The following is an 18055-nucleotide window of genomic DNA, read 5'->3' on the forward strand; positions in this document are numbered from 1 at the left end:
TGACCCTAACGTGTGGTGCCAAACCAGAGCGCGCGTTGGTTTCCAAAAATGCGAGGTGGGTTTGCATAAAAATGCGGCGACACTAAAACAACGGACCAATTGAGATGAGGTGACCGTTTATAGAACCGTATTTGTTACATATTTTTATGTATATAAGAACCGTAATATTATGTTTCTAAAGTTGCAGTACCAAAGTGTTGCACATGAAGGAAGAACAGCGTAATTTCTCCGCCTAGCGCCCCAACAAAAATATCTAAACTCTCCTCGCCGAACCGCGCCTCTATCCCATCCATTCCCCTCTTCTCGCGGGCGGCTAGGGTTTTAGGTTCCCCTCTCCCCGCTCCCAAAAGGCAGCCCGTCTTCCTCTAGGGTTTTAGCCGCCTCCCTCCCCACCCCCCCTTGCTGCGTTCCCCTTCCCCGCACCGCCGCCTCCCCTTTCCCCAACGCCTCAGGCCACCGCCGCCCAGCAATCTCCCGTGCCGCAAACATGTGGGCGCTCCGCCGAGCCGCCAACCCCCTCAGGTACCGCCCTTCCCCGCCTCCCTCTAGGGATTCAGATGCTCTTGTCCGGATGATGGGTCAGTGGGTTCAGCGGACAGTCTGACGCGTGATCTGTTCCATTAGCTCAGTATATTTCGTCTTGTCGCGGCGACGCCAGTTAAATCTCTTCGTCCTATAGATTCCTTTGATTTGATTCCCCGTGCCGTACTAGCGCGATCCCCATTTAATAATAGGTCGCGATCTATCGTAACCATTGATAATAGCATCTCCAGGTGATGGGAGGTGGAAAGCTCGCACCGTCGTTGGGTTCATTTATTCCTTGATCTGCTCTGTAGTCGGAAATCGCAGTTCTCACCCCGACACCCCTGCTTCCGCACGATGCTGTTGGATGTCCACGTACCTGAAGCCTTGGCATTTCCCCGTTTCCTTTTTTCTTTCTGATGCTTGATTGAAGTACCATACTTGTCCTTTCTTTTACTTGATTGATGTCCAATTATGTGCCCATCTTTCATGAAATGAGCCAGTTATACCTATTTTATCTGCCTGTGGCTGCTTGCTCAGGACTATATAACATGCATCTTGTGTTGCATACACAGTTTAATTCTGTTAACTGGTTTAGCTGACATTTTTTGCCTCTGATTCAGGGTCAGTGCCCGCCAGGTTGCAAGTGTCCGGAGTTGCGCAAGCCTTGACGTACTTCTAAGTGCTGATACTAAGAATGCAGAACGACACTGTGAGCAGGGTTGCCAGAAATCGTGTTGCTGCAGTACACCAAAGCCACCAGCCTGTCGGTTGCCGTTCTCATCTGGCTGGTCCATGTGGAGTAGGAGTTTCTCTTCTCAGACTAGTGCAAATTCTGGTGACAAGGTCGATGACTTGGAGGACGGGTTTTCTGATCTCGAGGTTCCGCCAGAAGCTGATAAAAAGGATGTGGAGTTGCCATCTGAAGAGAGTTCTGATGATGATGCTGTTGATGGAATTGGCTTGTTGGGAGATGATGCTGATGCAAAACCTGACAAGGAGCCAATGAAGAAGGCCTCCCAGTCCCCCCTTCTCAAGGTGATGTTGGAAGCTCCAAGGAATGGTGTCTCTGGAACACTGAAGAAATGGCTTGATGGTGGCAATACATTTGATAGAAGTGATATCTTTTATGTCATTATGAACCTTAGGAAGCGGAAGTTCTACTTCAAAGCATTGCAGGTGTTTAACTTTTGCCCTGTATAACTTTTCTGTCTATTTCCCCATGATTGTGAATTCTTTTTTTTACACGCTGCTCATATTATGGATAGACATGCAAGCAATCTCTGGCTTAAATCAAAATGAAGTCAAAGTTACTTTTTTACTGGATGCATTTGTACAACCTCAAGTCCTTTTTTGTTCTTCAAACCATTTATAGAACGCCTATTATTTGTTGTTTCATAGCTATACAATGGAATTAACATTCTTTGAACAATAAAACATGTTCCTTATATAGCCTTTTGCCGTGTCAATCGCCACCGGTTTAATTTCTTTACTACTTGTCTCTATAGTATCATGAGAATACATGACTGTTCTTATTGTAGTCTCTTATTCCAGCATGTTTGTCTTATTATATGAAAGATAATTCATTCACTTTTACGCAGCTCCTGGAGTGGCTTGAAGATTCCAAAGTAATTGATCTGGGAGAACGTGATTATGCTTCGCGCCTTGATTTGGTGGCTAAAGTTCATGGTGTTTACAAAGCTGAAAAGTATATAGATAGCATTCCTATATCTCATAGGGGTGAGATTGTATACAGAACTCTTTTAGCTAATTGTGTGTCTGAAGCAAATGTGAAGAAGTCAGAGGAAGTCTTCAATAAGATGAAGGATCTTGGGTTCCCAGTTACAGTATTTGCTATCAATCAGCTTCTGCTACTGTACAAAAGGGTGGACAAGAAGAAGATTGCTGATGTTCTCGCGAAGATGGAAAAGGAGAATGTGAAACCATCACTCTTCACTTATAAGCTCCTTGTGGACACCAAAGGTGCTATAAGAGATATTGCAGGTATGGAAAAAGTTGTTGAGTCGATGCAAGCAGAAGGTGTTGAGCCAGATCTTCTGTTTCAAGCAACAATTGCAAAACACTACATATTTGCTGGTCACCGTGAGAAAGCTGAAGCAATTTTGGAGTCAATGGAGGGTGGTGATATCAAAGGAAACCGCAATGCCTGCAAGATTTTATTACCTTTGTATGCTTTTCTTGGAAAGAAGGATGATGTTGAGCGGATGTGGCAGGTTTGCGAGGCCAATCCTCGTCTAGACGAGTGCTTGTCTGCTATAGAATCTTTTGGTAGGCTTGGAGACGTTGAACGGGCAGAGAAAGTCTTTGAGGATATGTTTGCGACATGGAAAACACTCTCCTCCAAATTCTACAATGCTTTGATGAAGGTGTATGCTGATCAAAACCTTCTCGAGAAGGGTAAGGAGCTAGCAAAGCGCATGGATGAGGATGGTTGCAGACTAGGCATCTCAACAATTGATTCGCTGGTGAAGCTCTATGTGGGTGCTGGAGAGGTGGATAAAGCTGAATCTATACTGCACAAGCTGTCTAAAAGTAACAAGATGAAGCCTCAGTACAGCTCATACCTCATGTTGCTTGATACTTATTCAAAGAAAGGGGACATCCACAATTCAGAGAAGGTGTTTGACCAGTTGCGGCAGATGGGTTATAATGGGAGGGTTAGGCAGTACCAGTTGCTGCTAAATGCATATGTGCATGCAAAGACACCTGTTTATGGATTTAGAGAGAGGATGAAGGCTGATAACATTTTCCCCAATAGTGTCATCGCGTCTTTACTTGCTGCTACCGATCCATTCAACAAGAAGAAGACATTATCTGACATGCTCGAGTAGGATCTGGAATACCGTTAGGTTCATCCCGTTGCCATGCAATATACATTTGCTGCTTACGGGTTTCTGCTAAAGTATATGATTGAGATAATAATGTTTTGGTCATGTAACGAACCACTAGTGTTTGTTTTGCACTTGGGTGCTCATGCACTACTGAACTTTCTGCCAGGAATAGATATCGAGCTGCTGCCCTAGATTCTTATTTATGTTGATCCTTGAATTATGTTTCTTTCTACTTGTTTCCCTGTAAATATTCCCTATTTTACCAGCAATTTTTGAAGGACCGATGGCTGAGGGCCTTAGATTGCTTTTTGTGGGAATTCTCTACTGATGCTCGTATGATGGATGTGGACATTGAAGTTTGTTCCTGGAATTTCTTCTTATAATAAAGTGTAGTGGTCTTGTCTAATCTGCAGCGTTCCTTTGGTACAACCTATGAAGAAAACTTTAGGCCAATTTTACTTGGGTTTAGAGCAATTCTGTAGGGATTCTAAAGGATAGGAATTTTGCAGGAAAATTTTCTTTGCAGCACTAAGCTTGTAGGAATGGATTCCTATTCCTGTGTAGGATTGAAATCAATCCTTCACATTTCAAAGGAAAAATGACATTAGTCTGAACCAACGTAAAAATTCGTATCTTATGAATCAAGTGACTTCTCTTTCTATCTCTTTCCCTATACTATAGGATTGACAATTGAGATGCATGTCATATCACTTATACTATTCCTCCAAAGAGGCCTTGAGCTGAAAAACAGAACTGTAGAACTCGCAATATTTGGCTATTGCATTGTCATTTGTGCCCCTCATTTTTGTTTATAACTCAGGTCTTCAGAGATAAACCCTCCGGCCTTTGCTACTTGAAAGTCTTATCACGAGCTTAAAAGTACTACTTCAGAATATTCATGGCAAACACAGATACAGCAAGGGAGAAAATCCCTCAAGGCAAAATTCCCCTAAAGAAAGCAGCTTTCAACCAAGGATTTCCTGACGTCTGCGCCCAATGCCCCCGGCCGGGCGTCCCTCAGCCTGAAGACGCTCTCCACCACTGAGAGCTCGGTGGCCGTGGTGTCGGAACCGCAGAAGGCCGCCCAGTCGTTGACCACCATGCCGGCCGCAATGCCCTCGCTCCCCCGGTTGACGGTGCCGGCGACGAGGGGCACCTGCAGCAGCGTCGACAGCTCGTCCAGGTCCTCCACCGACGTCTGCGGGTGAACCTACACACACGAACAGTCAGGTCGACGAGTTTCAGAAATCAAGCAGTGAGCTAGGTTGAACCCTAGGTAGCTGGCGTGGGTGTGATGAGGAGCGTAGCTTACAAGTCCCCCTTTGTTGGAGAAGGCGCAGGAGCTGCCGACCAGGATGCTCCCTGCGATGGTCTGCCTAAACACCTCCACCCCAAGAACGTCCGAGATGATCTCCTCGGTTTCCCTGGTGAGATCTGGGTTTGTGAGAGCCACGTGGTCGTTGCAAGCAATGCAGTTGCCGAGGGCGGAGAGCCGCTCGTCGACACGCTGGACGACCACCTCATCAGGCAGGCTATTCTTGAGGTGCTGGAGCTCTGTGGCAGGCAGGCATTTCAAACCCATGTCAGGTCACTGCTGACTCACTCACTGGACAAGGAAGGACCTTTCTTTCTTACCTTGGTCGTTGGTGGTGTGTGGTAGAAGAAGGCCCTTCTTGTTGCCCATGCACAATGTCCCGAGGATCCTCATGCCGCCGATGGATGCCTTGACCACCGGGACGGTGTCGGCGAGATCGGCCTCAAACACACTGCAACCACAGGACCAATTAGAAGAGAAGAAGCCACCAGGGGAGGGGGTCGCGATTAACCATGACAGATCGAGTCGAGGACAGCCAACCTGGTGAAATTCCCCGCCCCACCGGCCGGGACGAGGCAGTAGGCGTTGGTGAGCCTCGCGAACACCCCGACCTCGCACGAGTTCTCAAACTTGAGGCCTGCAGCAGAGAGACACCAAACCAAAGCATCATCACAATTCACATCGATCAATTTTTTCTTTTTTAAAAAAGAGAGGAAACCTAACAAGGCAGGCAGGATCGGAGGGGGACTTACGGGACGCCATTGTCGGACGAGCTCGCGAAAACCTCTGTCGCCGGCGAGTAGGGTAGGGTTTAGCGGGCGGGCGCGGGCCGATGAGGTGCGCGCAGTTGGTCAAGATGTTCCGGGGATGGAGGTTGTGGCTAGGTGAGGTGAACTCCTCTTATAGTATGCATCACAGGCTGCACGTGCCGTGGTTACGTTTTCTCCAAGTTTTTGTGCCCACCACGGATCTGCTCTTGGCTTTTGCTTTTTTTTTTTGAACAAAAGATGGGTCACGCGACCCAGAAACTGCATTAACCATAGATCGGTAGCACTAGCACACCGTAGTTTACAACAGGACACACAAAGGAAAGAAAATTACAGACCAGTCCCTGTTTTTTGCATGGAGGACCCCGAACAGGAAACAAGAAATGCAATCGGGTCCAAATCATCTCCCAACCGGATCCAATCCCGTCGTCGCCGGGGACGTTAGCACTTGGTACGTCGGGACCTCCGCAGCTGCTTCTCCCATAGCACAACACCGCAGAAGAAGAAGCCTTAGACTCCGATTCGGAGATGAACTGCCTCCCATCTAGGCACCAGGCCGGGAGGAAGAGAAAGGGCCGCCCTTCGGCCAGCATATTCAATGGCGAGACGGTGAGGACCGGCTGCCGACAGCCGAAGCGGGCGCCGTTGCCTCGTCTCAAACCCATTGAGGATGAGCTCCTTCCCAAACTGCAAAGTCCAGCTCGCCGCCTCTCCTTCTGCCTCCATCCACCACCACGATGGCTTGAAAAGAAAGGGAAGAGCAGCCGGGCCTCCACCTTAACAGGAAACACAACGAGCTTATTGAAGGAGTCGCCGCCGTCATTTCCTCCGGTTGCACGCAGCACCTCGCCACCGCAACCATCAGAAACGCCGACGCTAGCCACCAGGCGCAGCTCGCGTGCGCCGGCGGCGCGCTCCACCACGGCATAGCGCCAGACACCACTTGGGCAAGACTCGATCTAATCCTAGACCTGCTATTTACAGATCTCCACACACCTCTCCCATCTCTCGTCCGGCCGGCATCGCCGTCGTCGGAGATTGGGGATCGGGCGGGATCGGGGAAGCTACAGGCGACTCTCAAGGGGCTCTCTAGAAGGGACTCGCTCCTGCTTTGGTTCGGTTGGCTACTTGGCTTTTGCTTTGCTTCGGTTGTTTTGGGTTTATGTTGGCGCCTCCCGGAGGTCAAATCCAATAATCCCCATGGTGACAAAAGAAAAAGGAAGGGAAAATGTTATCTGACTGACGTTCTCCAGGAGTCTGGTGCTGACGAACTACCTTTTAACCGAGACCACTGATTCCTAACCTCTTGCTGACGAATTTTTTTGCCGTGACCGACGATGTGGAAGCATCTTTTTTTTCTAGAACCGCCGATAATTTTACTGGGACCGGCGAATTTTGTGCAGCGACCGGCGACTATTGAAGATTTTTTTTCCTAAAATTTGTTGTTTGCTAGGACACAGTCGTGCAAAGCCAAATGATAGCGAGTGAGGGGCGGCGATGGCAGTGTTGCTACCGGTGATTGGGGGGGTGGGGGGGGGGTAGGAAAGGCGACGAGGTTTGCTACACGCTGGATGGTGGTGCCACGAGAGATCAGAGAGAGTGCAAACACGGCGACCGAGTGTTGCGACCACGAGCATGCAGAGCTGCAACCCAGTGAAGACGAGATGGGTGAGCAGCGTCGACGACGAGGCTGGATCATCACCTATGGTCCAAGGCCCCAAAGGGGCTGACAATAAACCACTCTCACGGGTGAGGGAAACTTTTTGTTCTCTTCTTTTCTGCTTTTTTTTCACCATGTCGGCCTATTTGGTGGCCACCGGTTGAATGTTGAGCCAGTCGACTAAATAATACCCTTAGTGCAACGTGTGGGCCTCTCTGGTGGCATATCCCTCGTGAGTTATGAGTTCTCATAGTTAACTAATGTTTTTCCGCAAGAGCTATATCTTGCTTATAGCGAGATAGAAACTACCCCGGCAAATTAGGGCAGGACTCGCTCACTATAGGTTTGCTCTGCTCCGGTTTTCTCCCATTTTTCATTTTTTTCATTTTTCTTTTGTTTTCCTTTTTATTTTTATTTTTTAACCATATTTTGTTTTTCCCTTTTCTTCATTATAATTCCAGTTTTCTTTATATTACACTTGTATTCTTTGTTTTTCACTTGTTTTTCTTTTCTTTTCTGTTGTTCTTCGTTTTTCTTTTGGTTTTCTTTTCTTTTCTCTGTTTTCATTGTTTTGTTTCCTTTTATCTTTCTTCGATTTTCATTTATTCTCTCTGGTTTTTGTATTTATATTTCTTTTTCACCAATTTTTTTGGTTTTCTTTGGGTTCATTTATTTCTTTCTTTTTCTGTGTGTTTCTTTATGGTTTTCACATAAAAACCTTTTTGATTGTCATTTGTCTTGTTTTCTATGTGTTGTTTGTATAGTTTTTTCTTGGTTTTTATACATGCTAAACATTTTAAAAGTACACAGCTAACATTTTTTAAATAAATATTTTTGATGTATGTACTTTTCATATACGTCAACAATATGTTTTTATACAAGTTTAATTCTTTCTAATTACTTGATAAACATTTTCTAAATATATGTGTTTGATGGCTAGTTTTTTTTTCATATGCATACATTTTGTGTATACATCAGGAATGTTTAATACATGATTAACATTTATGTTTCACAACTACTTCTTTTCATGCAGATTGTATATTTACCTTATACATCTGGATTTTTTGAATATAAGTTCAATTTTTTGAAATATATGATTAAATTTTTTTAATACACGATCACCATTTTTAAAAGTTTATGTTTTGTTGTTCAAATTTTTAGTGCATGTTTCAAAATTTCCATATACATAATGAACATTTTTATACACTTTTAATATTTTGAAATAGATGATTAACATTTTTTTTTCAAATATTTAATGTTTGATGACTAATTTTTTTCATATACATTGTACATTTTTTGTATATATCAGGAACATTTTTAATACCTTTTTAACTTTTTTTATACGCAATCAACATTTTTTTATAGAACTAGCAAAACAATAAAAGACACAAAGTTTATTTTGCGGGAAAAAGATATAATGTTTTTGCGGGCATAAAAGATTCAACTTCATATAATAGAGGCGCTTGCCCCATCAGGATTGGACCCCGCAGCCACTGCGACGCATATGTGTTCACTGAAAAAAGAGCAGTGCAGTTTTTATAAGCTCGTGGCAGGCCGCCTGGGCCTGGCCATGGACACGGCGCTGCGCGGGCGAGCTTTGGTACGACCTCGTTTTTCAACTGTCCGTTTGTGCGTAAAGACAAGTTGTTGCTACGGCATTTTCTAAGAGCATCTCTAGCCATTTGCCCCGGTGGGTCAGAAAAAGCACCACTTATGGGCGAACCGGCGATATTTTCATCATGAGATAGGTTTTCAGTTGCCGCCCCAGACTTTTTTGTAAACATTAAAAAAAAACATTCGGTCAAAATTCGACAAACAAGACATATATTCGGCAAACACGTCATAGATTAGGCATTCCACAGTTTTTTTACATATAGAAAACATAAAATCTACTAAAAAATAAAGGGCCGCGCCTACAGGCCGAAGAACTGGCTGAACGCAGCGTAGTCGTCGCCGCCGCCGTCCTCCTTCTCCTTCACACGGCCATCCCTGCTAGACCCCTACCCGGGGTCGCCCCGGCGGACAGGTTTGGCCGACGGCGGCGCGTTGTCCTCGTTGCTGTCCTCGAGCACGATCACGCCTCCCTCCTCGCGTCCACGGCGGCGCGGGGCGATCTCCTCCAGGGCGTGGCGCTGGCGCTCCATCTCCAGCCGGGCTCAATCCTCCCGCGCCCACTTCATGGCGGCCTCGTCATCGAGTGCATCATCGGGCTCGCTCTTCACGGTGGCGAGCCCCGGCTCCGTCCTCGGCTTGACGAGGTTGGGGGAGGGGGAGGAGGAGGCACGGCCGCCCTCATTGATGACGAAGCCGACGCTGCGGGTGCGCTAGCCAAGCGGCGTTTCTACGGGCTTGGCCTTGACGCTGACGAGTGCCGGCGACCGGGAGGAGTGGGAGGAGGATCGGGAGGAGGAGGAGGAGGACCCACCCAGCATTCTCCTCGGCAGCCACGCGCCGCCACTCCGGCGGGGGGCCGGGGCAGCCGGGTACTCGAGCGGCGGATCGTTGCCCCCGGGGCTCCCCACCACAGGCGGCGACCGTCGCTGTTGTTGCGCCCCCGCACCACTGGCACGTTGTTGATGGAGGCTAGCCGCTCCGCCCGCTGGCGTTTGAAGTACGCTCTCCGCCCGTTGGCGTTTGAAGTACGCCGCTCACGCCTCGTGGTTGCTGGCGTCATACTCCGGGAGGGCCCAGTCCTCCTCCGACAGGGAGGCCCGCACATGCTCGATCTTGGCGTGGAAGTAGGCGGGGTGTTCGACGTCGGGAAGAGGAGGGACGGGGACGCCCCCGACGCTGAGCCTCCACCGCCCCGGCATGCGCATGTCAGGGGGCACCGGGTAGTTCGCCTCGTGGAGGAGGTGGGCTTCCCACTCGTGTAGCGAGCGATGGCCGAAGCCGTTGGCCGCCGCCGCGTCGCCGGGGAACAGTTCGCCCATCTGTTGTGCGTGCACGCGGTGGCTAGACAGGGAGGGAGGGAAAGAGAGGGCGTCGGCGACGAGAGAGGGGGGCTGCGGGCGGGTGCTTCCACCGGCGAGGGAGGGGGCGACTTTTATAGCGGCCAGAGGGCGGCAACGTGTGTACGCATGGTGGGAAGGGGCGCGTCGCCGCACTGCGCCGCCCCGTGAGGAAGCAATGGAAGGCTGACCAGCGGCAGCCTTGGCATTGATTCCCCACGGGAAACCAAGGCGATGAGGACGACGAGGCGCGGGGGCTGCTGAGTCGGCAGGCCTGCCGTTCTTTCGCGTCAAAAACGATTGCCACGGCACCCCCGAGCGCCCTCCAGCGCGCCGGGTTCGGCCTGTGTCTGCCGGTGCCAGTTTCAAACCTAACCGGCAAAAAATAGGCTCCTAGAAGGACCTGTTGGGAACGAAACTGAGCCGTTTTTTCGATGCCAACACTAAAAAATGGTCGTGGAGGAGCTTGTTGGGGACGCGGCTGGAGATGCTCAGACAAAGTCGTCCGTCGTTTGATAGCTGTGACGTCACAATTTGACGCAGCTACACAAACCCACGTAGTTCCCTCGAATCACCTAATCTAACTCGGAAAACAGACCCGCGGCGCCCATCTCTCGCTTCACCCGGATCGCACGATAGCAAACTGACACGCCAGCATGCAAAACTGTCCAGGTGCGGCACCCCATTCCAGGCAGTGGAAGATGATCATTGATGGGAGCGGTGGTACTGAGGTATGGTGCCGGAAGTTCATCAAGATCATCGTCTGCGGGAGTTTGATGAGTCAAGGAGTCGTGCGAGTCAACACATCTCGGTCGGTCGGTCATCATCGTTGTGTCAGCGTCGTCATGTCCAAGTACTCGTCTTTGTGAGGAGGCATTGAAGATGAAGCCCATCCAGGTCGTCTATGTGTCTCGACGAGAGGATCAAGTTCAACTATGTGGGGGCGGTAAACCAGTGAAGGTGAGTCTCTTCAAGGGTGGTGTGATCCATAAGAAGCCGGCATGTATCTTGCTAGGGTGGATGGTGAAATCCACCGGGTGGGGTATTCCACAGGTTACTGGCGAGGCTTGGTAGTTCAAGACATAATTGAAGTGGTCCGTAAATTCGCCAAGTTGAAATTAGGAAGACATTTTTACGAGCAATCAAGACCGTCAATTTGATTTGTCGTGGGGTGAGCAGATGAGTTGACATGGGATGGATTTACAATGATTCAAGATCGGAGAAGCACAGAAGACAAGTGTCAAGATTAGGAAGAGATTGTTAGCTGTAATCTTGAGCAAAATAGACAGGTATACATGCACATACGTGCTGTGGTTACATGTGCGTGTGAGTCTAGTTTCCTATACGTGTTTGCGTTAGGTTGGTTTGTGTTCGGTTCATATACGCAGAGTACACTGGTCCACGTAAGTACAATTAGTCCTAGTCCTAGTCGTAGTTAAATAGAAGTTGTTGCACAGGAGTCCGGTCAGGATTTGTATCATGGGCGTGGGCTTGTGTCCGTGTACTGGTCTGCATATATATATGCACCAGGTTGATCATGTAACATTGACAGAAAAAGAGAAAACAGAAAATAAAAAAAGAGAAACAAAGGGCACGACAAAAGCCCTTGGCTATAAAATTTTTATGTTTATTATGATTTGATGTGATCGGTTGTGTGGACGAATTTCAACACTCCGTCCGTCCGGCCGGCAGAGCGTGCGTACCCATGCACAGAGAGTATGGGAATTGGTGCGTGCGGTGAACCTGCCCAAACAGCGTGCCCCGCCGATGATGGATAGATAGATGCCTCGCCCCTTCTTCTTTCTCTCAACTCCCCCGCCCCACCGGACCTTCTTCTTTATGATGGAGCGGCACCACGCTGACCGGTCACTGTCTTCTAATCGTGCGTGTAAATCTAGATGCGCCCCGTCAGCTTGGCCGTACCGGTAATCTGGAATGTGGTTGATTATCCAGGGTTCTCATGGGGATTGCCTATCCATGCCATCTGCTGCAGAGTGATGATGCTACTGCTCCGCCGTCTCTCACTAAACTATGCTCGATCCGTGACGTGTTTCTGTTAGACCTAGTACAGCGCATTTTGTCTGAAACACACTCATCATCGTCTCTAAGCTTCTTCTTTCTCATCTTGCGGGGGCGTTCTAAGCTTCTTAATTATGCGAGTCATCAATCATGCATTACACGTTTCGTCAAATACAAACAAAGCGAATCCACGACAACGCTGGCCGGTTGTTGTAATCTCATATGGAATTGATCTACTACTACCAGAGTACCACTCCTATTTTGTATCCCAACATGCATGTTAGGCTGTTAGTTCCGTGGTTGAACCGCCTTGGGAAACCGACACTCTTTTTATTCTGCTATTATCCTTAAGTACTAGTAGCCAAAGATTACCTACATCAACTTCCTAGAATGTTCTTTCTTCTGGCCTAAAACCACAATCAAAGAGCTAGGTAAAATTCATCATGCATCTAATCAGACCTTATAGGATTGTTGCTTTGATGCTAAGTGCCCAGCTGCGGCTGTGTGGGATATCGTCTGTGTCTTTTTGAACCTGTGACCATAGAACAACGATATGCATGTTAGGTTGTTAGTTCTGTGGTTGAACTGCCACGTTGCTGGGAGACCGACACTCTTTTGTTCTGCTATTATCCTCAACTACTAGTAGCCATGATTACTTACATCAACTTCCTAGAGCGTTCTTTCTTCTAGCCTAAATCCACAATCAAAGAGCTAGGCAAAATTCACCATGCATCTTATCAGACCTTATAGGATTGTTGCTCTGATGCTGAGTGCCCAGCTGCGGCTGCGTGAGATATCGTCTGTGTCTTTTTGAACCTGTGACTGTAGAACAATGGTATTTTCATTAAATTAATAGTAAAATATTTACAAGCAATAGTACGAAGGGGAAATCACCCAATTTCAATTCTAGGCAGCATAAAAATTAAATTATAAGTTCTGTACTATCCAATTCTAGCCACACCCATATTGGATGTCGTGCAGTTTCCCAAACCCTAATGTTTAACAGGCATTAGATTAGGTTCGATCGCTTCAGCTCCTGTCTCATTTGATCTCTCGATCACCCCGATGCCGTCGGCCCCGACCGCCGCCGCCGTCTCACCCTTCATCGCCCCGGCTGCCGCTGCTCAGGTCGCCCCAACCTCCTTGTTTCCTGCGTCGCGACCGCTCATCCCATTGGGCGCCGCCTCCATGGCTGCCGCGGCCCAGACCGGTGCCGCCCTCCGTTCCCCGTCCAGACGCCTCCAGGCTCCCATGGCGCCGCCGAGCCGCCGGTCCACTACGCCGCCGCAGCATCTCCTGGTCTGGTCCCGAACGCGACACCAGTGGCCGATCTACGCAACTACGCCGCCGCCGCTCCTAATGGCCTCGCCCCGCCCTGTACACATCCGCATGCATCTGGTGCAGCGCCCGTGGCTGCTTCCTGGTTGGATTACCAGCCGTACCAGCAGCAACATGCATATGGTGCAGCGCCCGCGTATGCATATGGATTACCAGGCGTACCAGCGCCGACATATGGTGCAGCGCCCGCGGCCGCTTCTAGCGGCGTTCTGCCCCAACAGCAGCAGCAAGCGCCGGCGACAGGATCCCACGGCGCCGCCACGGCCCCTCCATGGTCGACTACATCTACGACTGCTCCGTTGTCTTACGCCTACCCGACTGCCTCGGTGACCGCGCCTCCTTATGGCGCGTCCTTCTTGTATGGGGCGCCCTACGGTGGTCCGTCGATTGAGCTGGTGGCCTCCTCCGTGCTACCGAGTGGTCCTTCACCTCAGGGTTTTTATGCACCGTCTCCGTCTTCGGATCATGGTGTACTCAATGCACCGTTCTACTTTGCGCATCTCATCCCGGTGAAGCTGATGACGGATAACTATCTGTTGTGGCGTGCTTAGGTGATGCCACTTCTTCGCAGTCGTTACCTGGAGGGCTTTGTCGATGGCACTCTGCCGTGCCCCCCGCCATACCACCCGGGGCATCATGCGTGGGTTGCTTAGGATCATGCCATACTCTCTGCCATCCAGTCCTCTCTCACGAAGGGGGTCTCGTCACTAGTCATCTTCGCCGCTACATCTCGGGATGCGTGAACGACTCTTCATACCAGTTTTGCTTCACAGTCTCAGGCGCGGGCTCATGCTATCTGCACTACGCTTGGGGAGGTGAAGCTTCATGATCTCAGCGTCACTGACTACTTCAACAAGGTGACGGGTATGGCTGACACACTTGCCTCGATTGGCAAGGCTCTTGGTCCAGAGGAGTTCACCTCTTATGTGCTCAATGGACTGAGTGACGACTATGATAATTTGGTGGAGAATATCAATGGTTGTGACACTCCCATTCAGCCGCGTTAGTTGTACACACGTCTCCTCGCTTCGGAGCAGCGCATCCAGGCTCGCCACTCTACGTCGAGTTTCCCTTCCACCAACATTGCAACACTGGGAAGGGCAAGCCCTACAAGCCACCAACTGGTGGCAAACCTCCGCCGACCGTGCCTAACTCGTGGAACACCACTACCTCGACGGGAGGCCGAGTCCGTGCCTGCTGTCCTTCATGTGGTGCTCAGGTCCCCTACCAGCTATGTAGACTTGATGGTCACCTTACCTCTTGATGTCATCGTCGCTTGAATCAGGATTTCTTGGGGATCGAGAACAATGGCAAGGGTAATGAGAAGCAGGCTGGCCTGGCGAGTCATGAGCAGGGGCATCCTCCTTCCTATCCAATTGATGCATGTCGGTACATGGATATGGGAGCTACCAATCACCTGATGAGTGAGATGGGCAAGCTCTCTACATAGGAGCCGTACCGTGGACATGATCAGGTTCGCACCGCTAATGGGGAAGGTATGCACATCTCATATATTGGTCAGGCATCACTTCTTAAACGTCGATCCACACAATTACGTCTTCTTAATGTCCCTCGTGTTCCCACTGTTTCACCTAGTTTACTTTCAGTTCCTAAACTTACCCGTGATAATAATGTTCTTGCTGAATTTCATCATTTTTATTTTTTTGTTAAGGATCGGGACACGAGGGACGTACTCCTTAGAGGTCGACTGCGTAATAATGGTCTCTATGCACTTGATGTGCCAGTAGCTCCTAGTGCTTTCAGCGGTGTTCGTGTGTCTCCGTCACATTGGCATGCACGCCTTAGTCATCCTGCCACTCCCATCGTTCGCCATGTACTTCATCGTCATGAGCTTACAGTAGTGTCAAATAGACATGTTGATGCAGTTTGTGATGCCTGTCAGCAAGGCAAGAGTCATCAACTTCCTTTTTCCGAGTCAAGTCGTGCAGTCAATAAACCGCCTGAACTTGTGTTTTCAAATGTATGAGGCCATGCCCAAACCTATGTTAGTGGCCATAATTACTATGTCAGTTTCATTGATGCTTACAGTCATAAAGGGTACAAGTGTCTTCATGTTCCCTCTAATCGCATCTACATTTCACGTGATGTGGTGTTTGATGAGAATGTTTTTCCTTTTTCCGCACTTCCGGTCACCTCCACCACTCTCACTGCACCTGAGAAATACGCTTTACCTTTGCCTGATCAATTTGTTGATGCTGCATATACCCCCTTGTTGCTATCTAACCATGGTGCAGGTACTGGGCGCGGAGCACGCCTTGAGCTTCTGGATGAGCAGCTGCCCGCATCCTCTCGGATGTCCGCCGAGCCCGCTCGCGACATCACTCCGTCACCTGGTGATAGCACATTTATGCATATAGTATTTTAAGCCTTTTTGCATCTCAAGTTAAACATTTGACCACAATAATTACTTATAAAATATTCATTCCTACAGAAATGTTCCTATTATGACATTTCTTATAACACTTCTTCATATTATGCAGAATTGGTGCGTTTAGGCACCCAATCTTCATCGAAAATGCTTCCAACACTAAAGCAGGGATCAACTTGGATAAGAGTTCAGTTCTAAAGGGGGCAAAACCGAAAAGAACCAGAGGAAGCGTCCTGTGGCACGCGTGAGAGGAGCCGGGGGCTGGCGCGACCGGCCAAACAGCTGTCTGTTGCCACGCGCGGCTGGTCCTCCTCGCTATTCATCCACCACAACAAACGAAGGCCAGGGAGGCAGGGTAACGACCGGATCCACCACTACGCCTCCATCAACGCCGCCGCCAGCGCCGCCTGATCCACCACCGTGCCTCCACCATCTCCATCACCCGCCTCCACCATAACCAGCGCCATCATCCAGTCATCATCGTCACCACCAGCGCCGCATCTCCTATGCCTTGCCGCTGCCACTCCTTCTCCCCTCCTTGCTGCTGAGAGGGAGAGGATTGACTAAAGGCCAGGGGCGTCGGGCCTTCTGGTGGTGCTCTGCTCCAGATCTTCCCAAGGAATCTTCTCTGCTACTCTTCCTCAACGACCACGCGGAAGCCTCTCCTACTACAGATCGTCTCCAATGTGGTCCTGCTTTTATTCTTCTTCGCCTGCAACCTCTTCAGCTTCGAATTGAAGATCATCAAGACCCATAGGCTTTGAATCTCTATCTTCTCTTGTTCCTGTTCCCTAAATATATGCACTATTGAGTCTGAAATTTACCTTGTTACTTGTGTACCTTTGCTGAATCCTCATGTATCCTTGTTGAATTGTTGTGACCTTGGATATTGAGTTAGTAGTTATTGTCGTGTGAGCTATTGTTACTTTAATTGGTTGCATGAGTTGTGTGTGATGTCTGAACCCTCTTCCATCTGCTAGTGTTACTTGTCTGTTTGATTATAAGTAAACCACTAAAAAGAGACAATCCTATTTCTGAACCCCTTTACCTCTGCTGCTTATTATTTGGTTTTAACTTGTGCTAGTGGCTGCTTGTTATCACTACAGTTTGATCATTCTGTTCCATTGTTCTGAATGTTTCAAATGTGTGCTTCGAAGTTCTAGATCCCTGTGGAGAACACGACATCCGTAGTTTGGGCGTAAAAACCCTGCTATATTACACTTGATCATCTTGGCGCCGTTGCCGGGGATTTAAATTTCATTAGCACATTAGTAGAAGCAGATCAGGATTTATTTTAGGCAACTAACCATTTCCTAACATTGGCTGCAGTTTTGAGAGAAACTAGCATGTGTCAATTTCAGGAATTTTATAGGAAATTGTCTTATGCTTCAACCTAAATATTCACTAGAGCCATTTGATCCAGAAATTGAAAGGACTTTATTGAGGAGAAGAAGAGAGAATCAAACGCGGTTTCAAGTTGCCAAAACTTTGCAAGATCAAGAAGAAGAAAAGATGACTGATCAAGTTCCTTTGCTCAGGGACTTGTGGATCCCAAGGGATCATGGGATACCAGGAGAAATGGTTCAACCAATTATTCAGGCGAACAATTTTGAATTGAAGCCTGCTCTGATTAACATGGTACAACAGTCCAGATTTGGTGGAACAACTTTAGAAGTCACACATGAGCATATAAGGACTTTCTTGGAGTATTGTAACACCCTTAAGAAAAATGGAGTTTCACCGAGTGCTATCAGATTATCACTATTCCCATTTTCCTTGAGAGATGGAGCAAGAGTATGGCTTCACTCATTGCCTGAACATCTGAAAGATACTTGGGAGACCTTATTGCAGACATTTCTTGAGAGATACTTCCCACCCACAAAAGCTGCCGAATACAGGGACAAGTTAACAAGGTTTACTCAATATGATGGAGAAAGTTTGTATGGCGCATGGCAAAGATTCAACTCTTTAATCAGAATGTGTCCTCATCATGGTTTAGAAAGATGGCTGGTGTTACAAACCTTTTACAAAGGACTGTCCACTCAGACCAGAGCTTTTGTCGATTCTGCTGCTGGAGGAGGAATTATGAATAAAACTCTTGATGAAGCATTTGCATTGATTGAAAGTATGGCGTCTCATCATTTTCAATGGTCAAGTGAAAGAGCAATAGCACCAACACATCCTGGTGTGTATAATGTGTCTGCAAATGATAGCATGGCGGCTTAGATTGACATCTTGAACA

At 48.4% G+C, this 18055-nt stretch overlaps 2 protein-coding genes, 1 non-coding gene and 2 pseudogenes across 3 annotated transcripts; 1 reads left to right on the forward strand and 4 right to left on the reverse strand.

Annotated features, from left to right (window-relative positions):
* The first annotated feature begins 295 nt into the window (after nt 1-295).
* Nucleotides 296-3577, forward strand: PPR596 (pentatricopeptide repeat 596). Its single transcript, XM_048707149.2, has 3 exons — nt 296-522; nt 1146-1701; nt 2124-3577. The coding sequence occupies exons 1-3, from the start codon at nt 488-490 to the stop codon at nt 3372-3374; spliced, it is 1842 nt and encodes a 613-aa protein (XP_048563106.1). The 5' UTR covers nt 296-487; the 3' UTR covers nt 3375-3577.
* A 547-nt stretch (nt 3578-4124) lies between these two features.
* Nucleotides 4125-5694, reverse strand: LOC125543694 (eukaryotic translation initiation factor 6-2). The gene is made up of 5 exons (XM_048707151.2): nt 5442-5694; nt 5230-5326; nt 5010-5140; nt 4687-4928; nt 4125-4584 (listed from the first exon to the last, which is right to left on the reverse strand). The coding sequence occupies exons 1-5, from the start codon at nt 5449-5451 to the stop codon at nt 4324-4326; spliced, it is 741 nt and encodes a 246-aa protein (XP_048563108.1). The 5' UTR covers nt 5452-5694; the 3' UTR covers nt 4125-4323.
* LOC147979351 (uncharacterized) lies at nt 5671-6684 on the reverse strand (annotated as a pseudogene).
* A 2345-nt stretch (nt 6685-9029) lies between these two features.
* On the reverse strand, nt 9030-9548 carry LOC147979352 (uncharacterized; annotated as a pseudogene).
* An 8155-nt stretch (nt 9549-17703) lies between these two features.
* On the reverse strand, nt 17704-17810 carry LOC125549640 (small nucleolar RNA R71). Its single transcript, XR_007301416.2, has one exon. It is a non-coding gene; the product is annotated as a small nucleolar RNA R71 (small nucleolar RNA).
* Nucleotides 17811-18055: the final 245 nt, after the last annotated feature.

Source organism: Triticum urartu, chromosome 3A, assembly GCF_056163025.1.
Source record: "Triticum urartu cultivar PI428250 chromosome 3A, HENAU_Tu73, whole genome shotgun sequence".
Lineage (NCBI taxonomy): Eukaryota > Viridiplantae > Streptophyta > Magnoliopsida > Poales > Poaceae > Triticum > Triticum urartu.